Source organism: Amphiura filiformis, chromosome 3 (genome assembly GCF_039555335.1).
Source record: "Amphiura filiformis chromosome 3, Afil_fr2py, whole genome shotgun sequence".
In the NCBI taxonomy this organism is placed as follows: Eukaryota; Metazoa; Echinodermata; class Ophiuroidea; order Amphilepidida; family Amphiuridae; genus Amphiura; species Amphiura filiformis.
Window position 1 is genome coordinate 62035353 of NC_092630.1, and position 22900 is coordinate 62058252.

The 22900-nt window shown below is 37.8% G+C and overlaps 2 protein-coding genes across 2 annotated transcripts; both read right to left on the bottom strand.

Moving 5' to 3' along the window:
- Positions 1 to 889: 889 nt before the first annotated feature.
- Positions 890 to 5465, bottom strand: LOC140148893 (sulfotransferase 6B1-like; the record flags this gene model as incomplete). Its single annotated transcript, XM_072170990.1, has 6 exons — positions 890 to 1492; positions 2172 to 2340; positions 2555 to 2652; positions 3776 to 3902; positions 4148 to 4401; positions 5309 to 5465. Coding segments are annotated over 6 exons (915 nt in total), but the record flags the coding sequence as incomplete, so codon positions are not given.
- Positions 5466 to 10974: 5509 nt separating this feature from the next.
- LOC140149031 (sulfotransferase 1A1-like) lies at positions 10975 to 15067 on the bottom strand. The gene is made up of 6 exons (XM_072171178.1): positions 14911 to 15067; positions 13426 to 13679; positions 13204 to 13330; positions 12779 to 12876; positions 12127 to 12301; positions 10975 to 11158 (listed from the first exon to the last, which is right to left on the bottom strand). Exons 1-6 carry the CDS (start codon positions 15065 to 15067, stop codon positions 11049 to 11051), a joined length of 921 nt encoding a protein of 306 aa, XP_072027279.1. The 3' UTR covers positions 10975 to 11048.
- Between the last annotated feature and the right edge of the window lie 7833 nt (positions 15068 to 22900).

Consider the following 22900-nt stretch of genomic DNA (forward strand, 5'->3'; position numbering starts at 1 on the left):
ACACAAACCCGGATGTGATTGCCCGTGATCTTAGCTTAGATTTGAAATCCTGTAACAACTGGCTCATCAACAACAAATTATCCTTGCATGTTGGTAAAACCGAACTGATTTTATTTGGCTCACGTAGAAAGCTTAAAAAAGCATCCAACTTTCACATTTCATACAATGATCATACCATTCAACCAGCTCCCTGCATAAAATATCTTGGGGTGTCACTTGACCAACATCTCTCTGGAGAAGTTATGGTCGATTCTCTCATTAAGAAAGCTACTGGCCGGCTCAAATTTTTATACAGACATTCTCAATTTTTCAACCAAAAGCTTCGCAAAAATCTCTGCTCTGCATTACTGCAGTGTCATCTTGATTATTGTTGCACCTCATGGTTTACTGGTTTGTCCAAAATTTATCAGCACAAACTTCAAGTTATTCAAAACAAGATGATTCGTTTTATTTTGAACCTAGCTCCCAGAGATCATGTTGGTCAGGTTGAATTTGACTTAGTTAAACTTCTAGATATCCAAAACAGGGCTAGGCAGCTGAGACTCAACCACATGTAAAATATTTTCCATTCACAGGGCCCTTCTTATCTTACCCAGTTTTTTACCAACATTTCTGATATTCATTCTCATGCCACTAGGTCAAGCTCTTGGAATTTCCATGTCCCAAGAGTTGGTTCAAATAAAAAAAATCTTTTTTCTACCATGCAACTCTTGATTGGAATAACCTACCTTCGCATATCAAATCCATTCTGGACAAATGTACTTATAAACATGCTATGAAAAAATACTTGGCTAGAGTTGCTATGACCCATGAGTCTGCTGAATTTGTGTAGCTTACTCCTTTAGGTCCCCGCCTTTGTTTTATCCTATGTTTCGCACGCTCCCAGTCATCTTTTTGTTCTTTTTGTGGGACCCCATTGGAATTAAGTCTACACAGGAAGCTAGACTTTATGGGTCATCCTGGCAATTCGGCATTTTGGTGTCTTTTTGGTGTGCAGCTTTTCAATGTGTTAAATTTTTGTATGTTTCATTGTACAATTTTATGTCGCTTTTTGCCAAATAAATATGAATGAATGAATGAGGCCTATAGTATAGGCGCTGACGCAAGTTTTCAGGCGGGAAATATGAAGACACTTTCGCTTGCCGTGCCCTTTTTTTTTAGACTTTGATACGGCGCTAAAAGCTACAGCTTTTCCAGACACTGCGATGAACCCTATATACAGAGGTAATTTATCATCTTCTTACCAGGAATTGAAAGCAAATTATTTTTAGTTCACGGCATGTCTTTGATGATTAACAATCCAATTAACTCTAATTACCTAGTGAGCTCTAGTGGGAGTTTAAGATGTCATAATTGTAGCAGTATAATAGTATCGTTTTATTTCAAACAAAATCCATGTGGAGATCCGATCCTTCCATCTTCTCTTGGTAAAGCTTATCAAAGGTTTCATTTTGAGCTACTGTAAACCGAGTTTTCCAGTCTCCGACTATACCTGTAATAGTGATAATGATAATTGTTTTAAAATGATGAACAGAGGACATCTTATTTGTATTATCTAGGGGGGGGGGGGGGCTACCACCTTGGCAGGGGCCGCGTACCGCCCTTTTTAGCATCGCTGTCACCCAAAGACCCCATACTTTTTCTTTGAACACATGCTCTGTCACCCAAAGACCCCTTACTTTACCATTCCAAATGGTCCACCTAAAACCCAAAGACCCTTATTTTTCAATTTGAACTTTAACTTTTATTTTATGACTGATACCAAAGCCATTAGAAATCATTTACAACTAGAAATTCAATGTTTGAGGCTTCTTTAGGCTCTCATCCAAACATCCCATTAAAAATCCATATTCTCACCCGTACCCAATGCTCTCCTAATTTAGGTCAAAAGTGTCCGTCTCTCACTAAATGATTCCATATTTTGTGCATTTTGCTCTCACCCGGTACCAATGCCAAAATGCTTTCAGAAGATGTCATATGATGTTGTGTTGGATTTGTTGACTTAGGCAACTTTTGGTCGAATGAGGTCGTTATATAAGGATGACAACAGGACACGTACAACATAACATCATGGGACTTCATCTGTTGAATATGTTTGGCACACATCGAAAATGCAAAGGTAAGTTTTTAAGTTTCAACAATACTATTGTGTTTTCCTTATTTGTAATTACCTTTCCTGATAATAGACGGTGCTCCAATTTTTCCCGTTTTATTTTCGGCTGTGTTAAATCTTTGTTTCATACTGTCTACCGTAGATTGGTCAACTACACGGTCTATGGCTTCGTCTGACAGAGGGCGTCCTATAAAATCCGCTACTTGGACTACGGCTGCTCTAAGATCCTGTTAAAGTATCAAAATAGAACAGAAGACCTCAGCAAAGCTAATCCTCTGTTATTACCTCATCACCCTTTTGAATGTAAGATATAGACCTAATACAGGTTTCGTGTTAAGGTAACTACGTACGAATTAAGCTGCTTATAGTGTTGATGTTTCCTCAAAGGTCTGATCACAAACGGATCCATTTTCAAATAATGTATACTACGAAAAAACTCACCCGTTTCATATCTTCATATTTGAGAAATAGGAAATTTTCATCAAGGCGATGTTTGTTCCAAAAGTTCAAGTTGTAGGTAAAGAAGTTCCCCCAAACCACTACAAAAACAAAGATATGTCGTGCGGAAAGTGAGGGGAAATTATATAACTAATCTTGGAAAACAGAAGAGAATTACACCATGTTTGGCGTCAAAGAAAACGACAAAAAAGTTGAACTTATACACCCCAACCCGCACACAGACACCTCATTCACCCTGCCCTCAATTGTAAACTGTAACTGTAAAATGTACAAGTGTCATGAGGTGCCACTTTGCTCCTTACATGATTGATTTTGAACCAGCAGACCAGAACAGCAGCTGCAGCAGGAAGCCTGTTTCTCATCATCAGTGTAAAGAGTACATGACCAGCAACTGCCACTTCAAGTATATACGGACAACCCACCAATTTTCCCCAATTTTAAATATCTTGATTCCATGATGGACTCTAGCACCCACCTCTCCCGACAGAAGGCGCTTGCATGGTATGTATTTTCGAAATGGGAGCATCTGTGGAGAGGCCCAACAATCTCCATTGCAACAAAATCGTCCAGGGTGATATCAACTGATATGTAAAATAACTACATCATGTTACATAAAAATGCTGAACATCAAGCGTATTGACCATGTTTAGAAATAAAAAGATCTATTCCACCACCAAGACTAAGCCTCTTACATTATCAACTCTATTAAGACAACTACGAACTGGGACATAATGCAGAAATATGATATCTGCAAAAAACAATGTCTTACATACAAAAACGGTAGGGGATGAAAAGAATTTTTAATCTCTCAAAACAAATGGAAGAGACAAAATTTTGCTGACAGTTTCGTCATGAACAACCGACTTTTTCAAAGCCCGTTTTTGTTGTGATGATCCGATCCAACAACAGCTGATGACTGGCAGGAAGTCATGTCACTTCCGGTAGTGATGTTAAGTTACATGTAGTCTCCAGCAGTGAAGCATAAAAATAACGTTTCTTAAATTGATTTTAAATTAAAAACTCGTATTTCGTAATTATCAAAACTGATGAACCGTTGGCAAAACATTGGCATGGTTGGGGGACAACATTTTACTGCCAGATGCCATTAAAATTAATGTTATCTTATGCTCTTATCCAAACATGTTAATATACAATATGCAATACCAACAACAGACATGTTCTCTTAGATCTATTTATTCTTACTCTCGTCAGTGCAGTACTGTTCAAAGAATGTATTCCACTGCTCATGTTTGGGGTTGATTTTCATGTGTCGAAGAAAGTTCCACATGGAGACGGCTAGATCCTTGGGATTGCGAAGAACGAACACGATCTGAAAATAAACCACAGTCAATCAGTCAATCAATCAATCGATCAATGAAGCATGCAAGTAAGCAATTAATCAGTCAATCGATCGATCGATCCATCGATCCATCCACCCAGTCATCCATACACCCACCCATCCACCCAACTACTCATCCACCCAAACATCCATCTATCTTAAACTTCATATCACTACGCCCACTACAACCATCACCACTTTGGTGGTAAATTATTAAGTTGGAGTAATCTTTTTACCTTTCCTTTCCCTTCATATATTTGTTTTGGCATCATATGCTCAGGTAGATGTGTCATGAACACTCTAGGAGATGGCCAATCCTTCCCTCGCTCATACTGTGGTATGCTCTTTTCAGATGGTAAATGGTCAGGAGGTTTAGCCCCGGGTTTAGTGATATCAAATTCCATTGGCTTAGGCTGTTTGGTACGATCGATATTTTCCTCATGTCCATCTGCGAGCACAAGATTAACGATTTCAACTGCCCAGTGTGTTCCTGAAATTGCATAAGGTGAAGTTCCTTGTCACGATTGCTAGAAACCTCGATTACGTTGCCCCATTATTTTGAAATTAAAGAAAAACGCAGTGTCTGCCATAATAGCATACTTTGTTTTAAGCAGAGAAAATATATAATGCTGTGCACCTGAAACATTAGACACTTTGCAACAATTATGTGTACCTCGGGGTGGTGAACTCTCAAAATGGTACTGCCAAAAATCGCTTGCCCCGAGGCAAAAAAATCTTTGCCCCCCGGTGTAATATAGAAACGGTGCCCAAAACATCTGAGTCAAAAATCGCATGCCCCCTCCTTTTGGTCTGCCAAAAATTGCTTGTTCCTCCTTTCGCCCTGCCAAAAAGGTTTTAGCCCCCCCCCCCCCCATTTGGTCCGCCACAAATCTTTTCCCCCTATAATTTACCAATCCGAGGTACACATAATTATTGCACCACGACTTAACCTTCATCTTACCAGCCTTCATCTTACCAAATTGGGGTTAAACTTTAAACTAGACATTTCTTTTTCTTTTTATATAGATAAAAAACGACGAAAATGGCAAAGTCAATGTTAAAAATATCTTAAAAGTGCCTATATTGTGAAAGCTATGAGCGTGCGTGTCCACAGCAGTATACGCCAATATCAAATGCTTCTAAAAGTGTTTTTAGAACCAAATTTATTTAATGCTAATTACACAGGCTAAGGAAGCCTGATTACATTTTTGAAATAGCCGAGTGGGAGGGTTTTCAATGAAATATTATGCGATAAAGGGAAATTTTCTTTCTTTTGCCTCATCTGTTCGTGTCAAAATTCAAAAGGAACATGCGACAGTGAAACTAACATTTTGTGAAAAAGAAATACCATTTTATTTCTTATGGAAATTTTACAATACCGTATGGCTCGTTATTACCTGCTTTTGGATACGTTGTTACCCAGATGTCATCATCTCGGACGTCATAATCTTTCAAAGCTTTTACCGCCCTATCAGTCACACTCCACGGAAACGGTACCCCATCATGAACTACTTCCGAAGGCAAATCGCCTTTCAGGTCAGCCAAGGAAGGTTTTGAATCGGGCTTTTCATCTGCCATTTTGACTTCTTCTACTGATATTTATGTGAAGCTGTGCGGTAAAAAGGTATGGTAAAGATTGTTGTGAAATAGTTAAATAGTTAGATCTAACAGGGGGCGTGTCATGTGGACGGGTTGTTAGCTTAACTATATTTACTATAATAAACATAATCTGTTCTGTTTATAGCCTCGTCTACCGATGGGCCGTCAAAGTAAGTTGGTGGTGGATTTCGGGGGGCTTTTGGAGGTGACACAAATACAGGGGAGGGGTTCTTAATCCAAAACTTAGTACAGGTTTGCCAGTAGTAAAATCGACCCGCATTTACAGTATCACATTGTACAAAATAATTATGTGACCCAGTTTTATATTCAGAATACAAAGTTCGTTTTTCAAAACCAATAAAATACTGTTTTTCACTGACCTGACAGTTTCGAGTGTCTTGGGCGACACTCTTCTTCAGAGTGATCTATGTCCACACACCTCCGGCGGATTTCGGCCTGTAGAGGGCGCACTACTCGCGGAGATGATTGGGTCATAGATGTGACTTAGAAAATGGCCCCTCGTCTCTGTTCATGACTTGCGGGATTTCTTCCTTATCCAGATGGATTCCATGATTCTTCTTGATCTCGCGTCACCTTCCTTGCTAAGGACTTTGGACCCATGCCAATCGATGACGTGATTTAGTTGTACAGAGTGATCGGCTATGGCAGATTTGCTGAGCTCACTTTCCGACTGTTTTCTGGTCTGACGGGTGTAGTTCTTTTTCAAACCCGTTACTTTGTCCGTTTCTTTCATGTGTTCACTTAATCTCGTGGAAAAACATCGCCCCGTTTCACCCACATATGACTGATCACAATTTGAACAAGGGATCTCATATACACAGTCTGTTGTAGAGTCCGGATCCCTCTTTTCCCAGACCAGAAAACAGTCGGAAAGTGAGCTCAGCAAATCTGCCATAGCCGATCACTCTGTACAACTAAATCACGTCATCGATTGGCATGGGTCCAAAATCCTTAGCAAGGAAGGTGACGCGAGATCAAGAAGAATCATGGAATCCATCTGGATAAGGAAGAAATCCCCGCAAGTCATGAACAGAGACGAGGGGCCCATTTTCTAAGTCACATCTATGACCCAATCATCTCCGCGAGTAGTGCGCCCTCTACAGGCCGAAATCCGCCGGAGGTGTGTGAACATAGATCACTCTGAAGAAGAGTGTCGCCCAAGACACTCGAAACTGTCAGGTCAGTGAAAAACAGTATTTTATTGGTTTTGAAAAACGAACTTTGTATTCTGAATTTCTGCAAACCTGATGAATTTATTTACATTTTTATATTATAACCTCCCAAAATATGACCTATTCATAATGGGGCTCTGCCATGAGAAGTAACCAAATAACTAGTTAACTAAAAAAATTGGTATTTTTGGATAAATGAGCAATGTACCAGTACCCCAGCAAACACAAAAACGTTTTTAAAACGTTTTAAATAAGTTATATTTTGGCTTTTGGTTTAGATAAAAACGTTTTAATAACATTAAAATGTCGGGTTATATAAAGGTCATGATAACGTTTTAAAACGTTTTGTATGAAAACACACTATAACAATATTTTTAAATGTTTTCAAAAATGTTATTGTAAACTATTTTCGCAAACATTTTTGCCAAATATTGTGTCAATACTTAAATAACATTATGTTAAAATATTTGAACCCAGCAAACACAGCAATGTTCTTAAAATGTTTTTTCAAAACCTTTTAATAACATTTAAATGTCGGGTTATATAAAGGTCATGAAAACGTTTTTAAAACGTTATTGAAAATATTTTGGGCAAACATTTTTCGCAAAATATTTTTCAACTCCCCAAAATAACATTCTGTTTAGAATGTTTTGTATCAAGTTTTCAAGAATGTTTTTGGAATGTTATTAAAACGTTTTTATACCATTTATATAACCCGACATTTAAACGTTTTCTGTAAAACATTTTTGTTTGCTCAGCAGTAGATTATCAGCAAAATGTTTTTTAAGGTTATGAAAACGTTTTATACTCTTAATATACCCTTTATATAACCCGACATTTAAACGTTTTCTGACAACCTTTTATAACCTTTTGCGAATGATGTCGAAAACGTTTTGTGTTTGCTGGGACCACACCATGAAGTCAAAAACAGCGCATTCAAGAATAGTCTTTTATTCTGGTTGAGATCATATTTCCCTCCAATTTAAATCGAAGTAAGTCAGCACTAGTAGGGTAAAATAAATGTTGGCATTTAGTGGGATGTCATTTTCTTCGGAGGGCGGCATGAAAATGTCGGTCGAATTTTTTTTATGACCCCTTTTCCACCTACACAGACTCAAGACAAATTATTCATTGCCAAAACTAAGACGCTGAGCACACAAAAATTTTAGTGAGACATTTTTGATCGTAAGTGCAAAGAATGCACGGGAGCGCGCATTTTTTTGCATTATATAACGAAAGATTGTGCGAACATTTTGATCGTAAGTTAAAAGAATGTGTGCGCAGCGCGGCGTGCAAAATTTTTGAGTCACCAGCCCAAGTTAATAATTCTATAACCCCCGTATTTTTTGGTGTAAAAAACTATGACCCCCTTATTATTGATTTAAAAATTCTATGAATTCCAGTATATTCCCCCCTTCCGAAGAAAATGACAGCCACCTTATACAGCGCCTTTCACATGGTGTTTCACATATATCAAAGCGCTTAACACTTATTCTACTGTAGTTGGAATGTTAGCTGCCATACAATGCCCAAGGTATGCTAATAACTTTGGGCGGCGCTCAATGGACAATATCCCTAACAGCTCACAATTTCACCCCTGGGTAGAGAGTGACAATTAAGGTTAAGCGCCTTGCCCAGGTGCACAGCACCTCGAAACCGCAATCCGCCGATTGCAAGGCAGAGCTCGTACCGCCATCATGTAGTTATTGTTAACTACATGTATGCACACAACACAGGGGCACTCACAATACGCATGATAGACAATTGAATCCTACTGGTAGCGCTGTGTTGTAGCTATAGGGGATGAACTAGTTAGCGTCATATATCAAACAGTATAAAAGCTATGATTTTAGTACTTGCTCTATGTTTCAATTACTTATTCTTTTCCAAATATCTGAATTTTCAACCCGGTACAAGCTTTAATAACGGGGAACATATATTTTATGAAAAGAAATCCTACCATCTATCCAAACTCGCCGTGTTATTCCAATGCACATTTTGCTTCACCGGGCAGCCATGGTTTGGTCGTATTTGGAAGATTGGTGTCATAAAACCGTAATAGGTACAAATTTAGTACTTTCTGTTAATCAAGTATGGCTTATTTTCTACATGTCAATCTTTAAATAATTAGCATAGTCCTTATAATAACGGTGGTCCGCCTTGATGAGTAAATGACAGCAAACAGCTGCAAACCAGTGCAAAATACCCCAAAACTCGGTCAGTGGAGCTCCGCTCGTACATGTCAATAGCGTCATTATCGATTGGACAATTTGGTCGCTCATTGGATTAATATTATCATGTGGTAATAAATTTGCATTGGACAATAGATTACTATATAATGGTTTAGTACTGCATATATCGGTTTAATCGTCAATAAGTGGGTTTATTGCTGGAAAGGTCACGGTGAATTTGCCGTGGACGTAACTGCACTATGGCTATGAGACCGTGCCCCATACGTAGAGATATAATAACGTATACGTAGCGTTATAACGGAAGGAAATTTATACATACCGTGTATCAGGCTTGTGAAGCACACTTGTTCCGTGCAACTCTGAAATACGCTCTCTAACCCGGCTCTACCACATGATATAAATTATATAGATTATATAATACTGCACTGCACTACCTACGCACGAAGCCAACAAAATAAATAAAGGCTCTTAATACAACATGGCTTCTAATTTATCATTGTTTGCACGTTTGCGGTGCGTAAATAAACGTGACCTTGGTCAAAATATATGTAGTGAACATATGGGATAAATAAATAAACTCGGTGTTCCTTACCTTAAAAGGATGTGTCCCAGACACATGGATTACAATGTGTATTTATGAACCAGTAATTTTCGCCAGCCAAAAGGCTGGCTATATGAGTCGGAGTGTGGCTTTGTGGACATTATAGAATTCTGGTATTGGTGTGAATTATTTTATTGTATTTTTTATGGCGAAAGTATTTTTTGCCATTTCAACGAATGAAAAACGAGTGACTATTATGTCCTCTTACTGCATGTTAAACTGGCAAAATAACCAGTAGGGTTTCTTCCGGGGGGGCACTCCACTTTGGATGTGACGCGTATGTCAAGACCCCCCTTTCAGCGTCGCTATCACCCAAAGACCCCATATTTTTCCATTCGATCTGTCACCCAAAGAACCTTATTTTTCAATTTGAACAGCAAATTTCATTTAGGGGCCTATCACTGATTTTGTTACTGATGTTCGAGGTTTCTGTGGCTCTGTTTCGGCTCTCACCCAAAGGTTCCATTGAAAAAAAGATCATGTTCTCAACCAATGACCACATATTTTTTCATTTTGCTCTCACCGAATGCCAAAAATCATGCTCTCACCCATTGACCCCATATTTTTTACATTTTGCTCTCACCGAATGCCCCTTACTGCGAAAGTCAACCGTACACCTATATCCATTTTATATTGAAGTGCCCCCGGGGGGGGGGGGGGTTCATTCACTTTACCTTGTTATTTCAGCTGAAAATGGACAGGAATACTCACCCAAGAATATTATTACTAGTATTGTTTCAGAATTTTGAGTATAGAATAACAAATTTAAAATTTGAAGGAAGGCATTATGGCTTTAAGCAGAGAAGTGCAACATTTAAGCAAACGTTGATTATCTCAAAACTACACAAAATGAATATAATCCCTTTCAGAAACTAACTCTTCATATATAAAATATCCATATTCACAAAAAAGTTAAAAGCACAAATACACACATAAAATAAACTATAGTAAACTATACATTGCGAATTAATATAATTCATGAATTATGACTTTATATCCTCCTACTGCATGTTAAACGGTCAAAATAATTAGTAGGGCTTTTTTCACTTTACCTTGTAATTTCAGCTGAAAATGGACAGGAACTCTTCCCGACAATTATTACTAGTATTATTTCAGCATTTTGAGTATAGAATAACAAATTTAAAATTTGAAGGAAATCGTACATTATGGCTTTAAGCAGAGAAGTGCAACATACTTATTTCAACAAACGTTAATTATCTCATAATGGATATAATCCCTTTCAGAAACAAACTCTTCATATATAAAATATCCATATCCATAAAAAAGTTAATAGAAAAAGCTGGCTAAAAGTGAAAACACCAAAAATGCACAGCACATAGCTTTTTTGCAACATATTTGAGAGACAAACTTTTTTGCACTATTCAACATACGTCCACATCAGACATTATTTTTTTATGTTGGTTTACATATTGTTTTTAGTTTACAGCATATCGTTGTCTAATTAACAATCCAATTAACTCTAATTAGCTAGTGAGCTCTAGTGGGATTCTAAGATGTCATAATTGTAGCAGTAAAATAGTATCGCTTTATTTCAAACAAAATCCATGTGGAGATCCGATCCTTCCATCTTCTCTTGGTAAAGCTTATCAAAGGTTTCATTCTGAGCAACTGTAAACCGAGTTTTCCAGTCTCCGACTATACCTGTAGTAGTGACAATGAAAATTGTTTTAAAAAGGCGAACAGAGGACATCTTATTTGTATTATCATGATATCTCGGGGGGGCTACCACCTTGGTAGGTGAAGCGTACCCCCTGTTTTAGCATCGCTGTCACCCAATGACCCCATACTTTTTCTTCAAACACACGCTCTGTCACCCAAAGACCCCTTTCTTTACCATTCCACCTGAAATCTAAAGACCCTTATTTTTCAATTTGAACAGTAACTTTTATTTTATGACTGTGACTGTTACTTATTTTGAAATACCAAAGCCATTAGAAACCATTTACAACTAGAAATTTAATGTTTGAGGCTTCTTTTGGCTCTCACTCAAAGATCCCATTAAAAAATTCCATATTCTCATCCAATGCCCCCTAATTTAGGTTAAAACAGTTCGTCTCTCACTCAAAGATTCCATAAATTATTTTGTGGATTTTGGTCTCACCCAGTGCCAAAAATCGTGATCTCACCCAATGACCCCATTTTGCTCTCACCAAATGCCCCTTATTGTCAAAGTGTCAGCCCTACACCTATATCCATTTTATATTGAAGTGAGTCCCTCGAGCATGATATCAACAGGTGGGCTTTCAGAAGATGTCCTATGATGTTGTGTTGGATTTGTTGACTTGGGCAACTTTTGGTCGAATAAGGTCGTTGTATAAGGATGGCAACAGGGCACGTACAGCACAACATCATAAAACTTCATCTGTTGAAGATGTTTGTCACACATGGAAAATGCAAGGTTAGTTGAATATGGTGCTGAAAGTCATGTTAAACGAATACCCTAAAGTATCACAATTTTCATTTTCCTGTTTTTGGTCTTATATCACTTAGGTCACTCAATGACATCTTCCACATAGCTATTACCAGCAGCGAAGCAAAACCGCTTAAACTCGGGGAATTGTACGGCACCAAATAATGAAAGTTCATGTTAAGTCATAGCAAGATATTACCTTTTCTGATAATAGATGGTACGCCAATCTTGTTCTTTCCAGAATTATCATCAACCGTGTGAAACCTTTGTTTCATGCTGTCCAACGTACTCTTGTTAACAACACGCTCTATGGCTTCATCTGGCAGAGGACGCCCTAGAAAATCAGCTATTTGGACAACCGCACCTCTAAGATCCTATTAATAATCAAAAGATAATGGGACACAACACACTTAGTCAAAAAACATTCAAGTTCGAAACACAAAGCTTCCAACAACCCATGATCTGATAATGTCACCCCAAAACCTCTTAAGGGTGACATAAAAGGCCTTCTTACTCGTCACTGATGTATAACATACAAGTTAGTTGCCAAAATTTCAGTAGGTCATAACAAAAGCAATAAGTGAACCTTTTTATTAATTTCAGCCCGCACTCCATTAATAGAATCTTGCTGTCTTGAAGGGTTTTTTTTTTAAAAAGGCGCCACTCCTAACTTTCCAAAATGCCAACCTGGTAATTTATAATTCGTGCCCACTGCATTGACGGCTTCATGCTTCCTTCAAAGGACGGACCATCCGCGCTCTTACGATTCATGCAAATAGCACAATAATAGTAACTGCAAAAGAAGAAGGGACATTAGAGCAGACACTGAATAAATAATTATTTCAACTCACCCGTCGCATATCTTCATATTTCAGAAATAGAAATGTTTTGTCATGGCGATGTTTTTTCCAAAATTGCAAGTTAAACTTAAAGTAGCCTCCCCAAATCGCTACAAAAAGAAAATGGTGGAAAGTTATTGGAAATGGAAACAATTATTGATGTCGAAAAAAAGATGAACATTTAGCTTTTGGTTGTTGGTGCCACAGCAATAACAAAGTCAAACTGGTCGGAGCTTACAGTTAAATACATAGTGTGCTGATTGCTCTGAATTAATTATCTGGGACTGTTATATGGGCCACTAGAATTCACATTGTTGCTTATCACTGGAACACTAGAACTAAAAACTTGGAATAAGTTGTGACTGTGTGATAGGCCTTAACGTGATCACGCACCTTAAACTGTAACTATTCCTTTTCAGTTTTCTAGACTGACTTACTTTCATCAGTGCAGAACTCTTCGAAAAATGTATCCCACAACTCATGTCTAGGGTTGAATTTGCTAGGCCGAACAAAGTGCCACACGGAGACGGCTGAATCCTTTGGGTTGCGAAGTACAAATATAACCTGAAATCAATTTATCGATCAATAAACCAATCAATGATCATCATCATTTTCACATTTTCAAAATATATATAAGTTGAAAATGAAAACCCTTTTACCTTTCCTTTCCCTTCATATATTTGTTTTGGCATCATATGCTCAGGTAGATGTGTCATCAACACTCTAGGCGATGGAAAACTTTTACTTCTCTCAAACTGAGGTATCCTCATGTGAGATGGAAGGTGCTCAGGAATTTTAGTCCCGGGTTGAACGTGGTCCACTTCAATAGGCAAAGGTTGTTTAGTGCGATCGATCTTTTCCTCATGTCCATCTGCGAGCACAAGATTAACGATTTCAACTGTCCAATGTGTTCCTGAAAAAAAAAGTTGTTTGAACCTTAAAGGAAGTCTCAGGCAATCACAACATTATGCCTTATATGAAAGAAAAATAATTACCAAGCACGAATCACCTGGTTTTATTTAAAACAAATTTATAGTGACCATCAAAACTAATAAAACATTCGTTTCTCAACACGCGATATTCAAAATTCCCGGGCGCCGAGATTGTCGAGTACAATGACGTCCTAGTAATATAATGAAAGCTGTCGACAATTGAGCACAAATAACTATTACGTCATTGCACTTAGACAATTTCGGCGCGGGAATTTTGAATATCGCGTGTTGAGAGCCGACTGTGAGTTTGTTTTAAATAAAACCATGTGATTCGTGCTTGATAGTTATTTTTCTAACATATAAGATATAATGTTATGATTGTCGGATACTCCCTTTAAAGCCCGATGGGAGTTTCCATAACCTGACCACAGTTTCTGACCACCTTTTTTGACCAGCTTTTGCTGTGATACATGTGGTATTTAATTCATACATTATAAAAGCAATAAGTTCTGAGCGAAAATTTACAAGCTTTTCTCTGGGGCTTATTAATAGATATTATGTTTTAAGGGTACATGACTGTTACAGCAAACACTTTCATGGTAAATAAAAAAAAAACTTAGCACACATCCCGATCCAATTTTCCTGACTTCTTAATTTGTACAAGTGGTCCCTTCAAGCAGGAAAGTGCTTCCCTGCTTCAATTTCTTCATGCTTCAATCTTCAGACCAGGGAAGTACCACTAGCCGGTTGGCACTTCCCTGTTCAGACTTTCTGCTTGTTTCATGAACTTGTGAAGTGGTAAGTGTATTTACTTTAGTAATTATTGAGCCAGCACAAGGAATTATAGATTGCCCAAGACCACCACAATACCTTAGAACCCCTCTCTGAATTGAGAAGTTTACTGCCCTCTAAAAATAAAACAATTGTACAACATTATTGTGCAAATTGTAAAGACAAGAAAAATGAAGCAAACAACTAAATAATACCAGAAAGATGGTCAGAAAGGTTGGTCAAAAGGTAGTCAGAAAAGGTGGTCAGAATATGGTGCCCAAGTTATGGAAATTCCTCAGTCCGACCACGTTATGATGGATTATTAGAGCTGTTGCATATTGAAATAAGCGCGCGAACGACGCAGAAAGTGCACAAACTATTAATATGATGCATTTTGTTTGCAAGAAATCATAATTATAATAACCATTCTTAATAAAATACCTGACTTTGGATACGTTGTTACCCAGATGTCATCATCTCTGACGTCATAATCTTTCAAGGCTTTTACCGCTCTTTCTGATACGTGCCATGGGAACAGGACACCTTCATGAACTACTTCCGGTGGCAAATCACCCCTCAGGTTAACCTGTTCAGCCATTGGAGTAGTTGAACCTTCATGTAAGCAAGAAGTCACATGTTATGGTGTGACAGAGTATATGTTATAAATTATACGAGGCATGTCTTATACAGTTTGTCAGAAATAAATATTACCGGATGATTTGACATTGTCTTAAGGGATCGGATAGCAATGTTTGCACAGTATTTTTGGGACATGAAAGCACATCAGACACATCAAAATTTTGATGTGCCAAATGTGCTCTTATCTCCCACAAAAAAATAACTTGCAAATGTTACTATCTGATCCGTGTGTCTGATGTGCTCTCAGGTCCCACAAAAATACTGTGCACACGTTGCTATCCAATTTCTTAAGTATCCATATCATAATATTGAAAAGAAAAGGAATTTTTAGCACGTGTAGCACAACGAATAAAGAGTTAGAAATCGACTTACAAAGAAGAAGCTCATGGTCAAACTACTGAACCGAAAAATTAATATTAATTAATTAATCAATTAATATAATTAAAGTCGCACAACATCATAGGACATCTTCTGAAAGCCCACCTGTTGATATCATGCCCGAGAGATTTTGGTACCTTTGTCATTGTCATAGATGTGCTAACATAGCCTGCAAGTGGTTCAGCCGAAAACCGTGTATTTAAGACAAAATAAGACATTTTACACGAATCTGTAATTTAGATACTGACAATATCTAAATTAGCTATATGTATTTGAATGGGGCTTCAACTTCGTCAGTACTGCTGTTTTCTTCGTTTTTTGCCAAATTTGGCATTTCCAAAATACCACATGACACTTTGAATGACTTATCCTTCACTTTTAAGCAATTTATAAACAATTTTAATTCTTTTACACTTGCGTTGGGATCACTGAATGGGTCTTTAAAAATAAAACACTCTGTCTAAAGTCCATAACTATTGCATGCCTAATAATATATTAATAGACGTGTCGTTCTATATCACTGAACTATAGCAACATAATTTACATAAACTACTAGAATATGGTATAACAACCTGTTTTCTCAGTGTTTTCATCCGCCATGTTCGAATATTTCTACCGCGTGTTCTGAAAAAAGAAAGAAAAAGAATGAGAATATTGTAAGTAAATAAGTACAATTATATGAAAAAACAAGTCCAATAGCGTTTTTACCGTTCATTGGTCCAAGAATTAGAGGCTAATGACTGCGCATCAGTTGTTTTGAGGGTATTGTGAAAACACTGTGCTTTGGAGCATTGTATATCAATAATATAAAGTGTAATATAAACTTTTGCAATGAAAAAATTGTAAAAAATGATGCAAAGGGTATTTTTGGCCCAAAATTACTAAAAATATGCATTTATGCATTTTATGAATTTGAAGAGGTCATAGGTCAAAAGCCTTAGATTACAAAAATATTGTAATTGACCTTTTAAAAAAAAATCCAAACTTCCATCTCAAGAAATCGATATATTCTTCATAACGCATCAGTTTTCAAAAAAAATATACATAACAGCTCCCAATTTCCCGGGCAAATTTCACCTTTGGGTAGCCTGATGAGGCAAGTGAGGTAAAGCGCCTTGCCCAAGTGCACAACACAATGGCACCGCCGGGGCTCGAAACCGCAATCCTTCGATTACAAGGCAGAGCCCGTACCGCTGCGCCACCGTGTGCCCCATACGTCTAGATATAATAACGTACACGTAGAGGTATAACGTATACGTAGAGGTATATAACGTAGAAAGAAATGTATACATACCGTATATCAGGCTTGTGAAATGCACTTATTACGTGCAACTCTGAAATACGCTCTCTAACCCGGCTCTACCACATGATATAAATTATATAGATACGATATGAACACGTATACTGCACTGCATTACCTACTCACGAATCTAAGAAATAAGGTTCTTTACCATGTTTTAATACTACAACACAGTTTCTTATTATCAGCTATTATCGTTATTTGCACGGTTGCGTTGGTACGTAAGGGCCTGTGCAATAATTATGAGATAAAATGTCCAAACGGCACGCCAAAAATCGCTTGTCCCTCTATCTCTCGGCCCGCCAAAAATCGCTTACCCTCTCGGCCTGCTAAAATATCTTTACCCCCTTTGCACATAGCATATTTTTCAGGATTCCAATTCGCAAACCTTAAAATGGTCTAGATACATGTTGCGAGCGCAGCCATTAATGTTTTGCCAAAATCGCTTCCCCCCTGGCTGGCCAAAGACTGCTTGCCCCCCCATCTTTTCGGCTCGCCAAAACTTTCTTACCTAGCTGGGGGTTTACACCCCTAGCTGGGGGTTTACACCCCCAGCTAGGTACTGTAATGCTATCCGATCTTTCTTCTTTCTTCTTTCTGGCAATAAATTTCAAAATGCTTCTCCTCCTACATGTTACACCCTACAGTTACGTAACTTGCACATATGTATCGGCTATATCCAGTGCCCATAGGGTCTAAACAGAATTGGGGTAAATAGTCATTAAGGGGGCATTTCCCGTATTTAACCAAATACCTTCAAAATGCTTCTCCTGCCACATATTATATAGTAAAATGATGTCATTTGCATATATGCATCGGCTATACCCCACGCCTAGAACTTGCTTACAGAATTGGGGTCAAAGGTCATTAAAGGGGCAAAATCTTACAATTGCATTATCTGGACACCTGTAAGGGGTATGGGGCTCAAACTCGGTGACAACAAATCTCATGACCAGGGGAACAATTTGCAGGGGTCAGGTCAAAGGTCATGCAGAGGTCAAATCTTATAATTTTATTTTCTGGATATCTGTAAGGTGTATGGGGCTCAAACTCAGTGACAATAAATCTCATAACCAGGGGAACATTTGCAGGGGTCAGGTCAAAGGTCATGCAGAGGTCAAATATTTGAAATGTATTTTCTGGACATGTGTAAGGGGTACGGGGCTCAAACTCGGTAACAACAAATTTGATGACCAGGGGAACATTTTTGGAACATATTGCAGAGGTCAAAGGTCATCTGGGGTCAAATCTTAAAATTGCATTTTCTGGACACCTGTAAGGAGTACGGGAATCAAACTCGGTGACAACAAACCTCATGACCAGGGGAACATTTTTGGGACATTTTGCAGAGGTCAGATACCTCCACAACACCAACACGCCCAGCTAGGTTTGTGGTCTATGACCACCATTTGCCACTAGTTGTCCTTCCAATCTAACTTTACTCCCCCACCAGGGCCCATATTTATTGCACAGCCCCTAAATATTCGTTGATGTGACCTAGATAAAAATTATGCCGTGAACACATGGGATAAATAAACTTGGTGTTACCATAGAATCTGGTGTCATAGATTACAATATTTATTTAATGAATCAGCTATTTTCATGACGAGGCTATTTTCGCCTGTTTTGTCATACGGTTGTAAATTCAATGAACTATGAATTTGCTAAAGAGTACATACAAAGTAATTGATATGTAGTAACTTTTTGCACACAATTTACAATTTAAAATGAATTGGCATTGCTCATTGAAATGAAGCTAGTATGGACAATATATGTGTGCTCTTGAAATTTAATGACATAAAATTTGAAAAAAATATTGTAAGGAACACTTGAGGTTTTGACTTTTAAAACCTACATTTGGTCAAATATTGTGTTTGGATAGGTCTTTTTCTTGCTATAAACATTGAATTGCGTTATCTGTTGACATGACGTAATGGATAGGTCGTTTTCAACAGATTTACCACATTCGCCTTGCTATAACCATTGAATTGCGTTATCTGTTGACATGACGTAATGAAAAAAAAGTGTTTTTAGGGGGAAGTATTAGCTTTCGTTCGATATAGAAAAAATTTTGATTGCATGAAAAACCAATCACAGATGCCTATTTCTCACTACATCCCACATAGCTCTTAAGATGCTATGCACTCGACCGTGTAGTATAAACACAGACTGCGTAGAGGTTAGACTTGGTGTGCTTTGAAATATCTGTGTACTCGGGTGTTTTGAGGTGGAGATTGTGCGTAGATGCATCATATCAATTTGTACTGCTCTTTTAGCAAAGTCATAGTTCATTGAATTTACAATTCTAGTGACTCTAGTGTATGGACAATATAAGTGTGCTTTTTCATTTAATGACATAAAATTTGACAAACATTGTAAGGAACACTTGAGGTTTTTGAAAACCTACATTTTGGTCAAAAAATGTGCTTGGATACGTAGTTTTCAACAGATTTACCACATTCGCCTTGCTATAACATTGAATTGCGTTATCTGTTGACCTAGTGACTAAATTAAATTGTTTTTAGGGGGAAGCGTTAGCTTTCGTTTGACATAAAAAAAACATCTGATTGGATGAAGGGAACACTTGAGGTTTCGACAAAACCAATCAAAGAGGCCCATTTTTTAGCTAGAAGCTCCACAGCTCTCATATTGCTATGCACTCAACCGTGTAGTGTAATCAAAGACTGTGGTGGAGACATTCACTGCTTGTTGTTCTCTGCTTGGAAGCTCTTGGAGGAAAATGTGTGCTCAGGTGTATCGAGGTGGAAACTGTGCGCATGATGGTTTATTGTTTTTGTATAGAAACCTTTCCATATGTTATAAAAGAAACGTTTTGAAGCCAAACCTTTTCATATGTACCACGCTTGTCCACGATTACATGTTGAAGTAACTTTAGGGGTTACGTATTAGATAAAATCAGACATAACATCCCTACTCGCCTTGAATGAAACAAAACATAATTTTGTTATTGCCATGAAATTAGTATGATGAGTAAAATAAGTTTTGACTTTCCACTGCTACTACACTTGGTGCTAAACTGAAAAGTACTGCGTTGAGTACATTTTGTTTTGTTCAGAACTACATATCTGTGTACTCCGTGAATGATAAATAAATCAGCTTAAATCATTTCCATAAAAACAATATTTTCTGAGTGTCCATTGATTTCTTTTGTAGACTGAATGATGACGTGACATTTTTCAACATCCTTTTGAAACAGTGGTTTGTGTTTCAGAGTTAGTGTCCTTTCACAGTTCAATGTCCTTTCACAATCCAATGTGAACACAATACATGGTTATTCAGTTATAGTCTACTAATACAGTATAGTTATATACATGTATCATTCATTTCACCTTTTCTTATTTTCAACAAGTTTTTGAAAAAAAAAAGAATCTGGATGAAAAAACATTTCAGGAAAAGTGAGGATCTGAAAAAACAATCAAAACAACATTATTATACTTTTACTTTCCTGATTGATTTTAAGAAGTTGAAATGAAAGAGAAAAATGCACTGAAATAAATCACATTATTTCTGACAAAAATAAAATTGTTTTGAATAAATTACTACTGGATTTGCCTAACATGAGAAAAAATGGATCTTTTGGTCATCGTAAATCTAAAATTACTGGTGTGATCAATGCAAAGTAGATTGAAGACTGCAGACTGGTTCATATCTTGTCTTGTTGACTCAGCAGTGATGAGATGAAATGGGAATCACACCATGTGATGTAATTGTGCATTTATATTGTAAAATGTGTGATGTGTATTTGATACAGGTTGACAACTGTATCAGTGTTAGGGGCTAGGCATGGTGCATCATTATTGTTTCTTACAAGTGAGCATAGTACAATTGCGTTTCCAACACATAAAAATACACTGTGGACTGCAATTCAACTTTAAAACTGCGAATCGCTTGACAGCCAGCCTATAATAATATGTTTCTCGCTTTCTCGATTTAAAAAACTTTAAAAAAAAAAACTTATCATGAACAAAAATGTGAATAAGAAATGCAATGCATGCAAACTGTGCTAAATGCGTGCTAAATGCGCTTAAGCTATAACTTAGCTATAACTTAGCTAGCTACTTGTAAACTATAAAAAAATCTAAAAACTCAAGTCCGGGATCCCTAAGATGCACTATCAATCACACAACATAATCTTGGAGATGTCCCGGCAATCTTCTGTTCCGTGGTCGTTGTCTAGCTTGCACTTGGGTGCTGTGATGCTGGTGGTGCTTCAACTGTATGATTTTCATCATCATAGTCACTAAGATCTGGTTGCTGTTCGATGCCATTCAGCTGACAGTTCGTCTTTTGTAGTACGAGATGTTCCTGGTAATGTTCAGTTCTATTGCCACCAGTTTCGGTGACCATTCTCCGTTTCACTTTTGTAACTTTATGCAGTTGTGTGTGATAAGGTGTTTGCTGTGATCTGAAGGAAGTGTCTCTCTTCAAGAGGACTGTGTCTCCCACATTTAGAGTCTTTGGGACTGAGTTCTTGTGCTTTTCAGCGTTTGCCTTCATTGTTCGTTTGGCTTTTCTGTCATGACTCCGAATTTTATTGTCCTTGGGTTCTGGCGAAATCTCCGGCAATCTTGTGCGTATTGAACGACCGAATAGAAGTGTTGCCGGTGCTTCGCCTGTGGAACTATGGGAATGGGGGTTGCTCTGTGATTTCTTAAATACTTATTAAGGGCTTGTTTCAAATTTTGTTGTTCTGTTGTAGCAGTGCGATACAACTTTTTCAAATTCCGCATCATTCTTTCCACTTCTCCGTTGGCCTGAGGCCAAAGTGGTGTTATTTTGCGGTGGTGGAAGCCAGAATATTGAGCAAACTAAGCAAATTCTGCTCCATTGAAAGGGGTCCGTTATCAGTACGGACTGTAATTGGAATGCCGTAAGCAGCAAAAATGGTATCCAGCTTAGGAACGACTGTTTTGGCTGAGTTTGACTTGATGACATGACTGGAAATCTATACTGTAATCGTCAAGAACTACCATTAGATATTCTCCTGTGGGTAAGGTGGTAGGTCTGACATCTCACGTGGTTCACTGGTATTCCTTTTCAACTGTTGATGCTTGGCATGGTAAACAGGGAGCTACTGTTTGTTCTACCAGGTGATCAATTCCAAGAAACCAGATTTTGAAACGCATAATTTATTTTGTTTTGATGATTCCCTGATGCCCTTCATGAGCAATGTCTATTGTTCTCTGTTGTAGACTCTTTGGAATCAGAATGCGGTGGTCTCGTATGTTGTGTTCTGATTAACACTAAGTTGATTGCGGACTTTGTATAAACTGTCTTTCTTGTTTGCTGCTGTGGCTCTTTGCTGGACTGTGTCAAGTTCTATTTCAGCTACTGTAAGAGATCTGGGTTATCAGGTTGACATATTCTTCAGCCATCTTCTCTTCTCTACTGGAAGACTTGGTACATGGAAGTGGATGGCGCGACATTATAGTCGGCGGGATTTGATTTTCCTGGTTGGTATTTGAGTGTGTAATCATACTCCTGTAGTCTCATTACCGAGAGTAATAGCTTCTGATCTAATTTACTTCAAATTCACCTCCATACAAGTACAGCCTGTCTCAAAAAAATTGTGCAAGTGAAAAGCGCCCTCTCTGGCAATTAGAAAATACCGTTGTAAAATAATGCTTACATCAACGTCAATGGTGTAGTTTTAGCTCTCAAATGTCGTTTGTTCGATTTTAAGCCTTGGGAAATTCCTTGTCAATTGTAAGATTTAATTTGGTTAAAATATATTATATGTTATTTTTTATTTCAATTGAAGTGTTTAAGAATGAGAAAAAGGCATTGTTTTTTGCCGCTGTCGTGCATTTATCGTCTCATATAACACGGGCGACATCTTTATTTTTGGCGTAAAATTACTTACTTTTACTTCAAATAATGTTGTCGCCGGTGTTATATGAGACGATACATGTATATGTGGAAATGTTTGACACCCCACGCGACTCCTAGCGCTTCACGTTCAATCTGAGAGTAGCGTTGTTCTACTTCTGTCAAAGATCTACTGCCTAAAGCTACAAGGTAGGATGCAGTGTCGCCCTCGTGTTGAATCAGCATGGCGCCAAGACCAACTGGGCTGGCATCAACAACTACTTC